Here is a 17,890-nt window from a genome sequence, read left to right on the forward strand (position 1 = left end):
TTTATTAGAAACCTGTATCAAAACAGGTTACAACAAATAAACACCCGGGAAACATACTACCCAGCAATCAACTACGCAGTCTGTACAAATTTTGTCCCCTTCCCCCACCCCCCACAGCTCCTCAAATACGGTCACAAACATCCCCCACCTTTTTGCAAACCCCTCTGCAAAGCCCCATAACTCATACTTTATCTTCTCCAACCGTAGGAAGTCGTACAGGTCACCCAACCATGCTGCTACCCCCGGTGGCGATGCCGACCGCCACTCTAGTCAAATTCGCTGCCGTGTAATCAGAGAGGCGAAGGCCACGACATCGGCCTTCCTCCTCTCCATGAGCTCCGGCTTCTCTGAAACCCAAAATATCGCCACCAAAGGGTTGCGGTTTCCACCTCCTCCTCCACCATCCTGGCTAAGACCGTGAACACTCCCGCCCAGAACCTTGCACATTTTTCGCAACCCCAAAACATGCGCGCGTGATTCGCTGGCCCCCACCCACATCTCTGACACTCATCTGCTACCCCCTGGAAGAACCCAGTCATTCTTGCCCGAGTCATATGCACCCTGTGCACCACCATCAGGCTCATCCTTGCACAGGGAGGAGGTAGAAGCTCTGTAAGATACTGCCAAACCTGCTAAGTTTATCCAGCATTTTCTGTTTTTATTATATTAAATATTTCAAGACCTCTGCAGTTGAACAATTCAACACAGGATATTACTGGATCATGGTAGGTTTCCACATTGAACATATGCACACGAGAAACTGGTTGCTTTTCAATGAGAATCTTTACAGCCGGTATACAGAAGAGACTATGGTCTCCTCAATCTGGGGCTGGAGCAAAATCCATATCACAGATGTAACAAGAGTCGACTTTGAAATCCTGTTGGCTCTTTCACCAATTTCAGATTCACTGACATCAGTGTTAAGAATCCTAATATCCCCCAATGTATTATGAAAGGTGAAGATATGTCTGTTGGTAGCACCTTCTATTCAATTCAACAGCAACTTGTATTTATGTAGCCCCTTTCGCAGAATAAAATGCCCCAAGGCTCTTTACAGGAACATTCTAAACGAAAGCAATGTTTGACACCCAGCTTTAATAGGGCAGGGGACCAATAGGGCTTGGCCAGTAAGGTAGGTTGTAAGGAAAGTCTTAAAGGATGGGAGGTGGAGAAACGGAGAGGTTCAGGGAGTGAATTCCAGAGTTTAATGTCTTGCCAGCTGAAAGCACAGCCACCAATGGCAGAGATATTAAATTGGGGGTGCCTATGAGGCCAGAATTAGAGGGACACAGAGATCTCAGAGGGTTATGGAAAGAAATGACAAAGAAAAGGATGAGGCCTAGAAACGAGGTTGAGAATTTAAAATCAAGGTGTTGCTTAACCAGAAGCCAGTACAGGCCAGCAAGCACATGTGTTGTGGGTGACTAGGACCTGTTACAAGTAAGGACGCAGGCAGCAGAGTTTTGGATGATGTCCAGCCTTTGGAGGGTAGAATGTGGGAGGCTGGTCAGAAATGTGTTGGAATAGTCACAGCGAGAGGTAATAAAGTCGCGGGTAAGGGTTCCAGCAGTAGATAGCCTTTAGCAGTGTGGTAGTATGACTAGGGGTATTACGGTACCTGGAAGTGTAAGCTGCCATTGGTGCAGAGTACTCGCTGCCCATTGGCCCGGGTAAGTCATGTGCCTCTCAGCCAATTGGCTGAGAGGTAGGTAGCTCCGCCTACGAGGCGGGATATAACAACCCGTGCTTCCCGGCAGTCGGCCTTCCTTCTGTACGTCTGCTGCCAGGTACACTTCTTGTGCGTCAAGCAGGAAAGGGGCCAGGTGATGTTACAAAGGTTAAAATGGGTGGTGTTAGTGGGAGGGTGCAGATATGTGGTTGGAAGCTCATCTGAGGGTTATGTATGGCACTAACGATGAACAGTGGAGCCTGAGACTAGAACAGGAGTACTGAAGAGTTGGGGCAGGGATTGGAGGATAGAGTGGCTGTGGGGGGGGGGGGGGGGGGGGGGGGGGGAGGTCAATGGAAGGAGAATGACAGGAGAGAGGGTCTAGGAGTTTAAGAGAAAAGTAAGAATGGGAAAAAAGTGGAAATAAAAAAGAAGTGAAACTCAAAGTAATCCTCCAACTGGCAAGTAATATTCAACACACAAATATCTGTTTATTGCCTTTCATATTACAGTGGCTCTTTGGAGATTGGTTTGTTTCTGACGTTCCCTAATGTTGCTTCACCCGATGTTCACTCTGGAAGGAAAAACATTCAATGTAATGTTTGATTGTGTTCAACTCCACGTATGTGTCCTTTTCAGCAAGACTTCCTGTTTAGTGATCTGGAGCAGGAATCTTGGCCAATGTTCTCTTCCTTAATCCATGGATATTGCAGGCATTTTTACTGCTCCCCCCCGATTATCCCTGGACAGGTTAACTAACTTGAGGCTTGCATCCGGGACTGAATCTGGGAAAATCCTATTCCTGAGGTGACACTTTTACCCTCAAAGCCAGCAGGGGCACAAGCAAAGGACGGAAAAAGATCGCTTCACAAACCTCACTGGAGATGGATATTAGTAGCATCGAGGAAGCTACACAAGTGCCAGACAATGACCATCTCCTACAGGAGAGGATTGAACCTCCCTAGTAGCCCGGTGGAGGATCTTGCTCCAATGGAAGGATGCGAGGCCCCCAAGCGTGGAGGCCTGGATCAATGATATGGCAGGGTTCATCAAATTGGAGAAGGTGAAATTTGCCCTGAGGGGATCAGTACAGGGGTCCTTTAGGCGGTGGCAGCCTTTCCTTGACTTCCTGGCAGAACGGTAGGAAAATAGGCCAGCAGCAACCCATGGAGGGGGGTGGGGGGGGGGGGGGGGAGGAGGGAGGGAGGGAGAGGGGGGGGGGTTTGTTGCGGGGGAAGGGAGAAATGTGTATATGTGTTAATTGAATATGCCGGGCGCTTATCTATTTCTTCTTTTTGTAGTTACTGGGGGGGGGTTTGGTTTTGGGGGTTATTGTGCTTTTTCTTTTTGTTGTTGTTAATACGGTTTTCTTGCTGTTATTTTATGTTTTTGATATGTTTTTGAAAATCTTAATAAAAATTATTTTTAAAAAAAAAGGAGAGGATCGAACCACCGCCCCTTGACATTCAATGGCATTCCCATCGCTGAATCCCCCACAATCAACATCCTGGGGATTACCATTGATCAGAAACTGGACTAGCTACATTAGTACTGTGGCTACCAGGGCAAGTCAAAGGCTAGGGATCCTATGGCGAGTAACCCGGCTCCTGACCCTCCCAAAGCCTGTCCACCATCTACAAGACACAAGTCAGGAGTGAAATGGAATACTCTCCACTTGCCTGGGTGAGCGCAGCTCTGACAACACTCAACAAGCTCGACACCATCCAGGATACAGCACCCTGCTTAATTGCTCTCCCTTCCACAAACATTCAAGCCCCCCACCACCGACGAACAGTGGCAGCCGTGTGTACCATGTACATGATGTACTGCAGTAACTCACCAAGGTTCCTTTAGACAGCACCTTCCAAACCCATGACCAGGACAAGAGCAGCAGATACCTGGGAACCCCACCACCTGGAGGTTCCCCTCCAAGTCACTCACCACCCTGACTTAGAAATACATCGCCGTTTCTTCACTGTGGCTTGGGCAACATCCTGGAACTCCCTCCCTAACAGCACAGTGGGTATACCTACACCTTTAGGACTGCAGCGGTTCAAGAAGGCAACTCACCACCACCTTCTGAAGGGCAACTAGGGACGGGCAATAAACGCTGGCCTAACCAACAATGCCCCCATCCCGTAAACAAATAAAAAAAAGGTCCATTGCAGGCCATCAATGCTGTTTCTCACCGAGGGGATGGGGGGGGGGGGGGGGGGGGGGGGGCGGGGAGTAGGAAGAAATTAAAGGCACTTAGTGGTGTTGAACTTAAAAATATACTTCTAAAGTCTCTTACCTTAGGTGAAGCAATCTTTATGTAGACTATAATTGGGGCCATAGAGGTTTTGGCAAGTTGGGCAGGGTGGTTTATGGTATCTGCATCAAGTGCCACCAACTGTAGTGTCCTGGCCAGTTCAAAAATACGTTCAATCTCACTCTGTACTTCAGCTACAGGGAAAGAGTCAAAAACAAGGCATTTTTATCAAACCATACTAAATGCAGATCAAATCCTGCAGGCTCTCCTTCTAGAAGATTCTTGTTTGCCTCCATGTTTGCCATAGTTCTGCCTGCAGTTCAAGGGGTAAAATGCATATTGCCATAGTGACCTGCCAATGATGCTAGCTTACCAGCATCAGTGTGGATTCCGCATTACATGGAAGTCTATATGTTCAACAGTCAGGTTCAAACTCAAAGCCACAGGCCCAAATGGAAATGTCTAATGAGAATCATGCCGCCCCTGGTTTCACAACGCAGATGGACAGCTCATGGGTAAGCAGCTTGTTCACCTGAGGCCGTGGATTTGACTATCAAGAAATGGTGGTCACAAAATCATCACTGCGCCAAAAATGATGGAATCTCAGAAGTTTCTTTCTTGTCAACAGCATTCTCTTCTCATTCTCCGTCTCATCTGAAGAGACTGAATTCCTGCACAGTCCGAAGCACACACGTTGCCTCCACTCTAGCTCAAGTGACCTTTCTTTGGGTGTGTGCTTGATGGCGAGTGTCAAGACCACCTGAGCCATGCATCTAATACAGACGAGTTTGATATCAAGCTCATGTTCACCAACACTTACCTCCAGCAAGGTCTGATCAGGGGTGGAGGAGCTGAATGATCTTCCTATTTCAATAAGATGGAGCCCGAGGACATCTGTCCTTCTACCGTCATGGATCGCGTCAGCTAACTCAGCACTGACTGGAGATCAAAGCATCTGTTACTGTTAGTTACTCGCAAACCTGCTGAGCCATTGAGTATATCTTTAATTAAATTTCTCATTTTGAACCACACTTGGCACTGTTTCAGTATGAAACCGTGAGTTTTTCTTTTCTGTTTTTTGCCTGTATACCTGGGGGTATTGACTCATTCTGGGCTGTGGTTTGATGTTTGCTGGTTTCCCTCCAGTGCCTTGTTCAGGTGCTCATTCCGTAGATATGAGAACTGGCAGCGAGTGAATGCTGAGGCTGTCACAGCTAAGAGCCATCCAGCCCTTGCCCTTAGGCTGACTCTGGTGACCTCCGTAACGCTCACACAGAAACAATTCATACATCAATGGGATTTACCCAAATGTACACAAGTGCAAACAAGGAGATCATATGGCGCAGTGAGCCGCTGATGCAGAAACTGTGGGTCATGCTCCATGTCAAGACTTGATGGCTCAGGAAGGTGTGTTTATAACGCAACCGCACGGAGTATCAACCTGTAAATCCTTCCAACACACGCTATTGGCAGGCGGTAAGAGTGGAAGAGGTTTCAGGTCAGCTGTTTGATGGAAAGAATGTTGGAGCCTCTACTATCACGATTCCGATCTCCAGACTACAACACCCCCTGCTCCAAGTGAATTGTGACACACCACAACACACTTTCCACAGAGGTCACTGGTGAGCAGTGGAGGAAAGGAAAGGGAGGAGCAATCTAGACAGTCTATTTTTGTCTGGGCTGGCATGAAGAACTAAGTCGACTACAATATTAGTAAGTGTAACCCCGTTTCCCCTTTCCCTATGGGGCTGTCACTCACTGTCAAAGCATCCGCTTGACCAGAATGTAGAAAGAAAAGGTATCGCAAATGTCATAATATGCAAACATGCAACTAATGAACACACAGAATAGGACACAACCAATGGGCAGTCAGGACACTCAGAGGTGGCATCACCACAAGGGGGCATGACATAAACACTATGGGGGCGATTCTCCGAGCCCCGCGCCGGTCCAGAGAATCGCCGTAACTATGCCCCAACGCTGGCACGCAATTCTCCGAGGTGCGGAGAATCGGCGCCATTTGCGCCGGCGCGTTTGGCGCGGCGCTAGCCGTTGGAATCGGCGGGCCGCCGATTCTCCGGCCCGGATGGGCTGAGCGGCCGCACCGATACGACAGAGTTCTGCCGGCGCCGTTCACCCCTGATCGCTGCCGGTGGGAACGGTCGGGGGGTGGCCTGTGGCGGCGGGGGGGGGGGGCTCCGTCACCAGGGGTGGGGGGGGGGGGGGCTTTCGATGGGGTCTGGCCCACGATCGGGGCACACCGATTGGCGGGCCGGCCTCTACCCCCCCCCGGGCCTACTTTCTGGCGCGGCCGGCCCCTGAACACCGACTCCATGTTGAGTCGAGGCCGGTGCGCTAAAGAAGTCCCCCGCGCACGCGCAGGTTGGTGCGGCCCAACTGCGCATGCGCGGGTTGAAAGGAGGCTGGAGCGGCGTGAACCGCTCCAGCGCCGTGCTGGCCCCCTGTGGGGGCCAGGATCGGTTGTACCCGGGCCTGGTTCGCGCCGTTGTGGAAGATGACTTCAGGCAGTTTTGGCTTAGTGGTTCAGCTGTGGGCAGCACGGCCTCGGCATGGGCAACAGCCACCTGGACTGGCTGGCTGGCAGCCAACAGAGGGGCACTGGCCGACTGGCAGGGGAAGGTGACTGAATACTGTCTTCCTGAGAGAGGACAGCAGGTGTGTGCTTCATGGAGACTCTGTCACTCCCCCAGGGCGGTGCATCAGCAATGTTAGTGAGCTGTTTGAGGACAGACTGATGGGATTTCTGTGGCGCCCTCGAAGCTGATCTGTACAGTGTAATCTCCAGCATTAATGGCAGCAGTCTGGGCTTGCATGGCTGCAAGTTGAGTATCCACTGCAGCTCTCAGAGGTCAGGGGGTTACTGTTGGTGCTCCAATGGAAGTTGCCCCATCAGCCTTCAGGAGTTGGGTCAATGGTTGGATCAGGTGCATGAAGAGTTGGCCACCTCTTCCATGCTGGGAAGGATGGGATCCAAACTCTGCACAATGCCTTGTGCCAAGTTGGTGCTGGACCCCTCCCTGCTCCTTGGCATTGAAACTTTCCAGACGTTTTCTCCAATGCACTAAGCATGTTGTTGTGCATTCTCATCAGCACTCCCCTCTCGTTGCTCCCTTCAAATTCCTCACCAGCTGAACCTGTGTTGGGCCTCACCCTTGGGCAAGCTTCCTCCTGCTCTGTCCTTGCCTCCTGCTCTGTCCTTGCCCCCTTTGACAATTGCAGTACACTCGTGCCCAGTATCTCACCATTTGCAGATTCCACCTCGAAGATATACACAGTGTTAGTATCCTGGCCTGTGGTCGTTGCGAGTTGAAATCCAGTGATGGGGCTGTGCCTTCTTCATAACTCTCTTGTTGCTGTTCCTCCATTGCTCAGTCAGGTTGTACCTCTTCGATATTTGAAAGAATAGGGCACAAATGGCACGGTAGCACAGTGGTTAGCACTGTTGCCCCACAGCGCCAGGGTCCCAGGTTCGATTCCTGGCTTGGGTCACTATCTGTGCGGTGTCTGCACGTTCTCCCCGTGTCTGCGTGGGTTCCCTCCGGCCGCTCCGGTTTCCCGCAAGTCCCGAAAGACGTGCTGTTAGGTAATTTGGACATTCTGAATTCACCCTCTGTGTACCCGAACAGGCGCCGGAATGTGGCGACTAGGGGATTGTCACAGTGACTTCGTTGCAGTGTTAATGTCAGCCTACTTGTGACAATAAAGATTTTTATAAAATGATAAGGTTGTGGTGAAGGGAGAGAGTGACAATAAAGGAGTGCACATTTACATCTTCCGCAGATTGTAAATCAAAAGCGATTGCTAGATGGCAGCCATGTATGTGAGGAGGAGTGAGGATACATTCAATGGTTTGACACCCGTCACTGGCCATGGCTGCAGCAATGGGTGTCCAAATAATGAACAGCACTGCCTCCCCTCTGGGGTTAGCACATGCAGCATGCCTACCCCCTCCCTCCTGTTACTGCCTGCTGCCTCCAATTGTGCACTCACATTGCTCTGCAAGAGAGAGGGGAAAGTGTGTTAATGACTGTAATGCAATCTGTTTGGGTGATGTGGTTGTCATGGTTGACTAGCAGCATGGTGGCGCAGTGGATTAGCTCTGCTGCCTCACGGCGCCGAGGTCCCAGGTTCGATCCCAGCTCTGGGTCACTGTCCGTGTGGAGTTTGCGCATTTTCCCCGTGTCTGCGTGGGTTTCGCCCCCACAACCCAAAGATGTGCAGGGTAGGTGGATTGACCTCGCTAAATTGCCCTTAATTGGGAAAATGAATTGGGTCCTCTAAATGTATTTTTAAAAAATGATTGAATAGCTGCCAGTGTGCAAGCTGTGAGGTGTGCGTTTTGCAGCAGTGTTAAGTGTGTGAGAGCATGTGGTGAAGGATATGAATACTAGATATGACTGCTGATTGACATACAGGAAGTGATTTAACTAAAAAGAAGAATCCTCTCTGGGTGGGATTAGTGGGGTCATTCCCGGTACTAACAACCCAGCAATCTCACGGCACTTTTTTGTTTTAAGCCCCGATGGGAAATTCCCCACCGAGGCCGCATTCAGTCACATTTCCTGCACTGAGGTGGCGCCCCGATCTCCTGACCCCTGCAACGTCCCAACTCACCCACAGGGGTCCTTGAGGCCCCCGCCGCACCCCACCTCACACTAGTAGGACACGCTCGAGCCTGATCTGCAATGTGCCAGCTTGGCACCTTGGCAGTGCCCATGCCTGCCTGGCAGTACCATGTGGGCATGCCTGCCAGGGTGCCCGGGAGACCCCTCCAAATGCCATTCTGTATGGTCCCCATTTGTGGGGACCAGTGCTAATGGCGCCTGACTGGGGTCTCCTCGGCAAGGCCGAGAGATGGTGGGGGGGGGGGGGGGGGGGGCGTTCAATCCAGCGTCCGCATGGTTTATTGAGTTTTCAAACTTGACTGGGTCCCGCCCATTGTGGGCAGGATTTGGATTGAAGGCCTGGTGAGATCTGGTCAGATCTCGAGAGGCGTAACAACCGTCGGGAATCCCTGAGGGGCCTCTCCCAGGATCTATCGGCCGCGTCCCGTCCCGATTCTGGTGGGACGCAGCCAGTAAATCGCGCACACATTGTTCGTAGATGGGTGATTGGGGGTTTTATGAATTGAGCAGTGGCTGAATCCAGTAGTGCAGTTAACTAGGACATGGCATTTGAAGATGCATTCAGTGGCCTTAACCGTTTGTGAGAACACAAACTTCTCATGGCTCTGCATTCAGATCATCAAAGCTTGATTCCTGGCACTGCCTTCAGACGGTAGCAGGGATCTTCCCGCTCTTCATGCTCGATGGCGTGCCGTCTCGGTGCCGTGGGGCGAATTCAATGGGCGAGACAGCAACGAGACTAGAAGGTCCGTCACGGTGGGGCTGCCTCCAGCCACTGAGAAACACGTCCGGTGTGTTTGGAAGGATTGTTGTAAAGACACCTCTCCACCTCCTTCATCAAGTCCGAAAATCTTAAGAGTTGGTTCTCTCCCACGAAGCGTCATTGCCTCACAGTTTTCCAGGTCAAGTTCATTTCCTAAGCAACCCCAACACCCTGCTCCAGCTCCAATGCACCTATTTTTAAATGGCACCATGAAGTTCTGATTTGGAGTCTCCTGCTGATGTCTGCAGCCAATCGTCACCACGCTTAGTAGCGGCTGCACTTAGAAGTGTCGGCAGCAACAAGTTGCTGAGCCGACTTAGTTTCAATTAGCGTGGGTTAGATGGTCTCTGTTTTGGGGCAATCCAATTTAGCTGCCCTTTGATTTTTGCATCCATTTAACCAGGACTCTTAGTCAAATTGCAGTGTCTTTAATGCCAACAAGATAATGAGTCTTTAGTAGATAACATCATTAACATGGGCATGTCATAACTCAACAACTTAAATACAATGACATTTAAAATACAGCTTCAAAAATAACATTAGACTAGTTAGCAGAGGAAATTCAATAAAAGTGAGTGAAAAAACCCCCCAACTCTATGAAATGAATATACAGTACCTGCTTTGATTTCTGCAATTGAAACATTTTTATTTCTGCAACTAAATAATGCTTGGTCTCTGCATTTAGTTTGGAATATTTTCCGATATTTATGCAAACTGTTTTTGCATGCCAGATTGCATTGCATTTCCTGATATTTTCTGCATGCCTGGTAATAACACGTTTCCTGCATGCCATCTTCTGCATGCCTGAGAGTCATGCATTTTCTGCATACCTGATGGTGACATGTCCTGCATTGCTTTTATATCTGTTGGTAATGCATTTCCTGTACGGTGGAAAACAATGCATTCTCTACATGCAAAGTAGTAATCAATCCTCCACATACGAATGAAATAGTTGTACGTGTTCTATATGGGTGGGTTAGTAATGCATTAGTAATGCACTGTCTGCATGCTGGATTGTGGACTTGCTGCATGCATTTGGGAGGAAATAGCAGCATAATGGTAATGTCACTGGACTAGTATTCCGGAGGCTCAGACTAATGCCCTGAGGACATGGGTTCAAATTTAAATCCAATTTATAAACCCGGAATACAATATTTTTAAAAAGTTGATCTCAGTAATGGTGACTATGTCAACTATCATCGATTGTTGTAAAAACCCATCTGGTTCACTAATGTCCTTTAGGGAAGGAAATCTGTCGTCCTTACCTGGTCTGGCCTACATGTAGCTTCAGATCTACAACAATGCGGTTCAGTATTAGATGCTGACTTCTGGAAATGGCCAAGCAAAGCTACTCAGTTCAAGGGCAAATAGGGATGGGCAACAAAATGCTAGACCAGCCAGCGACGTCCACATCCCACGAAAGAATAAAGAAAAAAATGGTGGATAGAGCGTCCTAACTATTGGTACTTAGCATATCCCCTGCACTCTGTTTAACAGCACGATGCCAATGTACTGCATACTAATGGACCACACATGTAGCAGGTTGCACACAGCAGTTCAACTACATTGGCAGCAAGGCAGCTACAAGCATCCACAACAGGACAATAAAAGTTCAGACAAACAGGTGGATTGGCCAAGCTAAATTGCCCCTTAAGTGTCCAAAGATGTGTAGGTTAGGGGATGCGGGGATGGGCCGGGTGAATGGGCCCTGGTGGAATCCTCTTTCGGGCGATGGGTGCAGACTTGATGGGCTAAATGGCCTCCTTCTGCACTCTAGGGATTCTATGGTTCAATGCAGGGGGTGGTAATCTAGTCTCAGCCTCAAACATTGTAATAATGCTTACACTCATTCCTTATTCAAATCACTAAATTGCCGGGTTGAGAGGAAGAGTTAGACATAGAGTTGCCAATCTCACCTCTGTGCAATGAATCTCATTGACTATCTGCTGGGTCACAATAATTCCACATGAATTTCTGAGTTACGAGGACATCATTTGAGTTTCAATCTCAATGACCTCTGTGTTCTTAAAAGAACTGCATCACCAACTATCCATTACTGTTTACGATCTGTGCTATCTTCCCTGCTTGCCTCAAGACATGTTGGATTACGATGTGCCTGCTCTGTGGGGACAAAGCTGGCGTTGCGCTAATGTCACTGGATTGGCTACTCAATGCTCTGGGGATATGGGTTCAAATCTCACCATGGTATCTGGTGGATTTTAACATTCAAGCTAGTTTCACAGTCACCATTACGACCATCAATCATTGCAAAAACACATCAAGCCTTTTTGGGATGGAAATCTGCCATTTCCAAATCCATGGCGGTTGCGTTGTTGGCTCTGAATTGGCTGAGAATTTGGAAAATGAACAGGTAAGTGTTGGTCTTTTACGAGACCCACAAAACAATTTTTTAAAAGATTGCAGTTCCACAGAGACCAACACCCTCTTGTGGCCATTTTCCATGCGTGAGCTTAGATTAGACATTAGACATCGAACTGTCGAAGGCAACGCAGCCAAGATATAGTATTTGAATTTTCCCTTTTCTACCCCAGGGGTTCTGAAGACAATGGTAGAATATTATTATTATTATTTTCTTATTACTGACATCAGATAGCTCAGCGCACAGAACAATCATTGGACTTAGCCCTTGTGAAGTATCCACCAGCCAGCCCCACTACCCCTCTCCTGATTAATCTGCACCTTTGACTGAAAGTGTGGTCAGGTTTTTGGTGTTCTCATGGTGGAATCCTGCCAATCTCCGAAACAGCAAAGAAACCAGGAGTGAGTTTGAGACACAGACAGAGTTGGCTGGACTAATCTAATATTTAACTTGGTAAAGCCACACAAAGTGGCCCCTCTATTATTCACACTCCAGTTATGTACCTTTTGAGGTTACCTGTCAAGCGATTTCACAGGACAAAGCCTTGCTCGCGATGTCAATCCATTGCACAACCTGTTAACACTGACCCACTTCAGCCTTAAAAAGATTTTCCATCAGTTTATGACATTGATATTGTACTTGCCATCATTCCCATGAGCTTTTTAGCAGGTTTGACTCTGCTATATGTGCAAGACCAACCTTTCGGGACACAATTATCTCCCAATTTCTATTGTGTACAAAAGCAGTTTGGGAACAGGGTCTCAACACAGCTCTCGGCTGTCTGTAGAAAAGAACTCAAACCATCAATCACATACAATAGGGCCTATGTAACAATGGCACAGGTTATTCTCTTTAAAGTAAGTTATATTGGAGCAGCCTGAATTTTAATTTGGGTTTTTAAAAATATATGTAATACCCGTTTCTCTCTTTATGAATGATCATGCCAATCATGCATCCCTAACACTGTCCCAATGGAAATGGTTAACTCAATGGGGGTCATGGGTGCAACTTGGGACCTTCCAGGTTTACATGGCTTAGTACTACACCGACCCTCAGCAATGTCCCACAGTGGTCAATTTAAGTGGAACTCCTGGTATCAGCAGTGTCGCACATACTAAACACAAGCAAATACTGACCACCAAGAGGAAGACTTTATAAGCTACCCCTGGGAGGTTGGTGGAAGACACGTTGATGGGGCTTCTGACTTCTATTTCTTGTTCCTCTATTGTAACACTAATGATTGCCCGACAGCTCTAGAGTGTAGCCTGAGCACCTTTAATGCTTTACCTGCAGGTCCTGGCATTGATCGAACAAAATGCACTACCTCTCCTATTACTTATGCTGTCTTTAAAAGCCAAAGCTATTCCTTCAATTGAAAGTAAACGGAGTCTGAATCAAAGGTTTGTCTGAAACCGTCTCTGCGCATTGCATTGTTTCCTCACTCACATTCCAAAGGTTAAATCGCCAAGGGGAAGCCAGCTTCTGATTCAAATCAAGATTCCAGGAGAGTGCTATTTTCCTTGCCTTAAATCAGGAACCAGTGCAAAGGATGACAAGCAACTCGAGGCGCACACAGGCAGACACACAGACAAGACACAGGATAATGGAATAGGTTACATGTTATGGCAAAATATACATACCCAGAACATCTGAGGAGGAAGGAGAGTAGTGATGGAGTGAGAGAGAAAAATCCAATACAGTCAGTTTAAAAAGCTCAAAGCATGCTACACAGCAATATTAATTGAAATTCAGATTAGAATTTATCGGTAAATTAGAGTAGATTAATGAAGATTACCTGTTAATTCTCAGAATTGCCATATTAATTTTATTCTGATTTGGAATAAATTACAAAGGTTGAATTTGTTTCCAATGTGATTAGAAATCTAGAGCAGCAATGACTCAGAGGTTAAACTGATTTTGCTCACAAATCTGTTGTGTGTTTCCAACATTTTCTATCTTAAGGAACCTTTGGCTCTTAACTTGAAGTCAGCTAATTTGAACAATCAGATTGTACAAATTTGTTTTAGCGCTGTTTAAGTTGCCATTTTATTTATGTTGTTTCATTTTTTTTATTGTGCAAGAGTAACATTGGGCGGAATTCTCTGGATTCCAGCTGCGTGTTTCTCGGTGTTTCTCCCGCCGCTCTCAATGGGAATTCTCATTGAAGCCCCGCCATGCCGCTGGGAATCCCACAGGTGGGAGTGTGCTGCCGGCGGGACCAGAGAATTCCTCCTCCGCCAGCGAACGGTCGGAGAACTCCGGCCATTGAATTACCAGCAATAGACTCAAAATTGTACCTTTGTCTGCTCTCCAAATGTTACAGTGCTGCCAATGGCAATCCCGTTACAGGCGGATCCAGCTATGGGGCGCAATCTTACGGCCACGCTGCGCCCGAAAAGCAGCTCGCCATGGCACAGCACAGCCAATAAAAGCCGGGAGACCCTGCTCCCGGGATCTACCCGGCCTGCAACGCCTTGCGAGACCCAACGCGATCGCAAGACGTTGCGATGTAAATCCCGCCCATTGTGAGAAAAGCTCTTACTGGCAAAACTGCATGTTAGAGTGAGGCAGCTGGTCTGACTCTGATGTGCAGATTCCCGGTGTTCCTGAGGCTTTGGGATTCATCCCCTTCACCTCGGCGGTCTCGGGCGAGCGCCGTTCAGCACTGGTCTCCACAAGCACGGACCAGACGGAATGGCACACTTGGAGGGTATCCCAGGGAATCGGACGCCCCAGCTGCATGCCCTTTGGCAGGGTGGTGCCCTGTCACTGCTGGTGCCACCTGGGCACCCATCTGAGTGCCAGTCTGGCACAGCCAAGGTGCCCAGGAGGCACTGTGGTTGGCATTGCCACGGTCCCAAGCTGGCATGCGTGATCGGACCAGGGGTACCCTGTGTGGATGTGAAGGGGGGGGGAGACGACCCTCCCATTATGTATTTGGGCTGGGGGGGGGGGGGGGGGGGGGTTAGGTGCCGCTTCGGAGATCAGAACGCCATTTAAAAATGGTGCCCTGATCTCTCGCTACACCGGGGAGTTCCGGTGATCAGAGCTCCCCAGTGTAAAAAACGTGGCTATGTGTGACCTCAGCCGTGCGTTCCCTGCTGAGGCCCCTTATACAATGCGAGTCGGCTTGTATAGCCATGTGTTTCTCAGTGCTGCGATGGCCGAGAAACATGCGGGTAAACGCGCTCATTTTGGCACTTTGTTCCTAATTAGTTGAATCGAGCCCATTGTCTTTCGATGCTGCCACAAGTTCTGATCTCTAGCCAGACTCGGTCTCTCTCCCTGTCCAAGTCTGAACCAGACTTTGCAACCATGATGTTACACCTAACCCAGCTTGAGCTACCAACCATATATGCGTTCCATCACCATAACAACACCAAACTCTACCCCTGCCTCAGCTCATCTCCACCTGAAACACTCGTTCATACCTCTGTCATCTCTAGACTTGAGTATGTTAATATTGCCATCCTGTCACAATGAAGTGTGTGCTCTAGTTGTGAGAGAGGCTGTTACTAATTGGGGAATAGCTAGGGCATTATTTTATTTTTTAAATATAAATTTAGAGTACCCAATTCATATTTTCCAATTAAGGTGCAGTTTAGCGTGGCCAATCCACCCAGCCTGCACATCAGTGGGTTGTGGGGGCGAAACCCACGCAGACACGGGGAGAATGTGCAAACTCCACAAGGACAGTGACCCAGAGCCGGGATCGAACCTGGGACCTCGGCGCCGTGAGGCAGCAGTGTTAACCACTGCGCCACCATGCTGCCCAAGGGCATAATTCTTAAGTGTATATGTGAGAACTGGTTGGAGGCAAGGTAAATGGAGACTGTGCCTGTGGTCTCTGGGTGATGTGAAGAAGTCAATGTTCAGGCAGGACTTGCTCCAGATTCCTCCTTTGCTCAGAGAACGGGCAGCGAATTATAACAGACCCCTCCACCAGACCCCTGGTTGTCCTCCCATGTTCCATCCTCTGCAAATGTGAGGTCGTACCCCAGAACTCTGCTGTCCATGTCCTATCTCGCACCAAGAACTATTCACACATCACTGACCTACCCAACATGCCAGCCAAGTAACACCTCAATCTTAAAATGCCCGCCCTCATTTTCAAATGATGTGGGGCTCAGACTTGTTTGATAATGCATTCAGATATTTTATCACATTAAAGGTGCTATATAAATGCAAGTTGTTGTTATTGCTGTTGAAGGGTGAAATTAAAATCTTGAGATGTATATTGTATATTGATCTTTTACCTGGGATATTTTGCTATTAAGGAGTCCCAGTTTACGTGGCCTGCCCACCTTTACAGATGTCAGAGGGGCCAATTGGCCTTTCCATTTTTGCTACAGTCTCAGTTCAGGGTGGGTGAAATAAAATTTTAAAAAGATGCCTGGGGTCTGATGTGTTTTGGGTTCTGCTGTCAGGTGGCTTGAATGTGCTGCATGAACAGTTTGCTGCATTTTCTAAAATCCCGCATTTATTGGCACAGGTCTGCAGCTCCCCGAGGGAGCGCCGCAGCAGCCGTCTACCTTCAGGGAGCTTGTTCGAAGCACCCAACCGCTCCCTCACTTTCCTGTGCACCTGTCCTTTTCCTGCGCTCCCCCCCCCCCCATCCCCCGCCCAACAGCACTGAACCTTTCGCAGCGTTAATTGGCCAGCCAGTGCAAAACTGCATTCAGGGCCGATTGCAACTGGAAGTGCATTTCGGGCCCGTTCCCAGGCCCACCAATCGCGCACACCCAATGAGCGCAGGATTTAGGACATTGAATGATACAGCATGGGAATAGGCGATTCGATCCATCCCACTGGTCCCTGCCACTTTGAAAGAACTACTCTATAGTCATGTGAGTGTCCCTTTAAGAAATGTTTTTGTCTGATCACATGGCGTCAGTGACGTCATTGTGTGGGTGGAGCTGGGCTGTGGCTTTGGGAGTTGGTTTTACTTTCGCTTTGGTTTGGAGCTGGTTTGTGGCTCTGAGTTTTTACTTTTGTTTTCACATTTTGGCTGCTGTAGTCCGAGAAGTACCTTGTCCTGCCTCTCTCTATTTTCAATGTTAAAGAGTTATTCCAAGGAAGAAACCCAATGATTACAGTTACCTACTGTTTTGGTAAAAAGAGGTTTTTGATTTGTGGGATATTGTTATTAAATTGGAACAGTTAAGGGGGTGTTCATTAAGGGTTATACATAGATTACTGTAGCTGTGTGGGGGTTTTATGTTTGTAGTTGATAATAATTTTTATTGTGTGTGTTTATGCAGATGTTAACTAAATTCACAGAATAAAACTTGTTTTTTGCTTAAAAGTCCCGAGGAACTCTATTGAATAACAGCTGAAAGGCCGGCTCTTGTGCTCCTCATAACCAAAATTCTATAAACAGTTGTAGGTCAGGTGAACTCCATGATATACTTTGGAGTTTTCTAAACCCTGGCCCATGACACTATGGAGAGGACAACCCCCTACTTTGGAGCTCCAGGTGAACTAACTAGATTACGGGTCAGAAGTCACAGCATGGGGATGCATTCCCATTCTGGCAGTACATACCTCAGTAGCTGGTGTGAGTTATCAGAGGACAGGATATACGTGTGGAATGGGCAGCTTTGACGACTAGTAACATGAAGACGCCAGCTGTCTGATGTGTGCATATTCCCATTCCCAAAGCTACCATCCCCCCTCGCCATGGTTAGCTCACTGATAAAAACAATCACAGAAGGAGAAAATAATCTCAGACGACCAGCGCTCAAAGACCTTTCACGTTTCATAGCAGCCGAGTGTCAGAACATTATTCTGTCAGACTTTTTAGTATTTGGCTCCAACACCTGAATTCTTCTCCTACCCTCCCATGAAGTTAGATATTAACTGCCAGGTCCCTGCTGGTTCAGGGTAGGAAGAAGAAAGGGTTTAAGATCAATGACCTGGAACATACCATATGAAAATGTGGCTGTTAAATAGCATGGGTGCAACTTTTAAAGTTCAATTTTCTTTGAGATTTAGAGATGATTCTATTACATGGCGGGGAGGTGATGAAATAGCAACAGGAAGTGAAGGAAAACAACATAATGTCTTGGTCAAGTTCTTGATGATTGACAAATGAGACAGAATTCCCACCAAATCCCATTCCTGGCGCTATTCCTGATTTTCCTCTTCAAACTCACTTGGGAGCAGCACATCGGCGAATGAG

General features: G+C 48.1%; 1 protein-coding gene across 1 annotated transcript in view; it reads right to left on the reverse strand.

Moving 5' to 3' along the window:
• LOC119953960 (voltage-dependent L-type calcium channel subunit beta-1-like) overlaps positions 1 to 17,890 on the reverse strand; it is a 309,597-nt gene that overhangs the window by 15,038 nt on the left and 276,669 nt on the right. Inside the window, 1 exon segment of the mRNA XM_038778682.1 lies at positions 3,963 to 4,114. Coding sequence (XP_038634610.1) covers positions 3,963 to 4,114 — 152 coding nt within the window.

This window comes from Scyliorhinus canicula, chromosome 19 (assembly GCF_902713615.1).
Source record: "Scyliorhinus canicula chromosome 19, sScyCan1.1, whole genome shotgun sequence".
In the NCBI taxonomy this organism is placed as follows: Eukaryota; Metazoa; Chordata; class Chondrichthyes; order Carcharhiniformes; family Scyliorhinidae; genus Scyliorhinus; species Scyliorhinus canicula.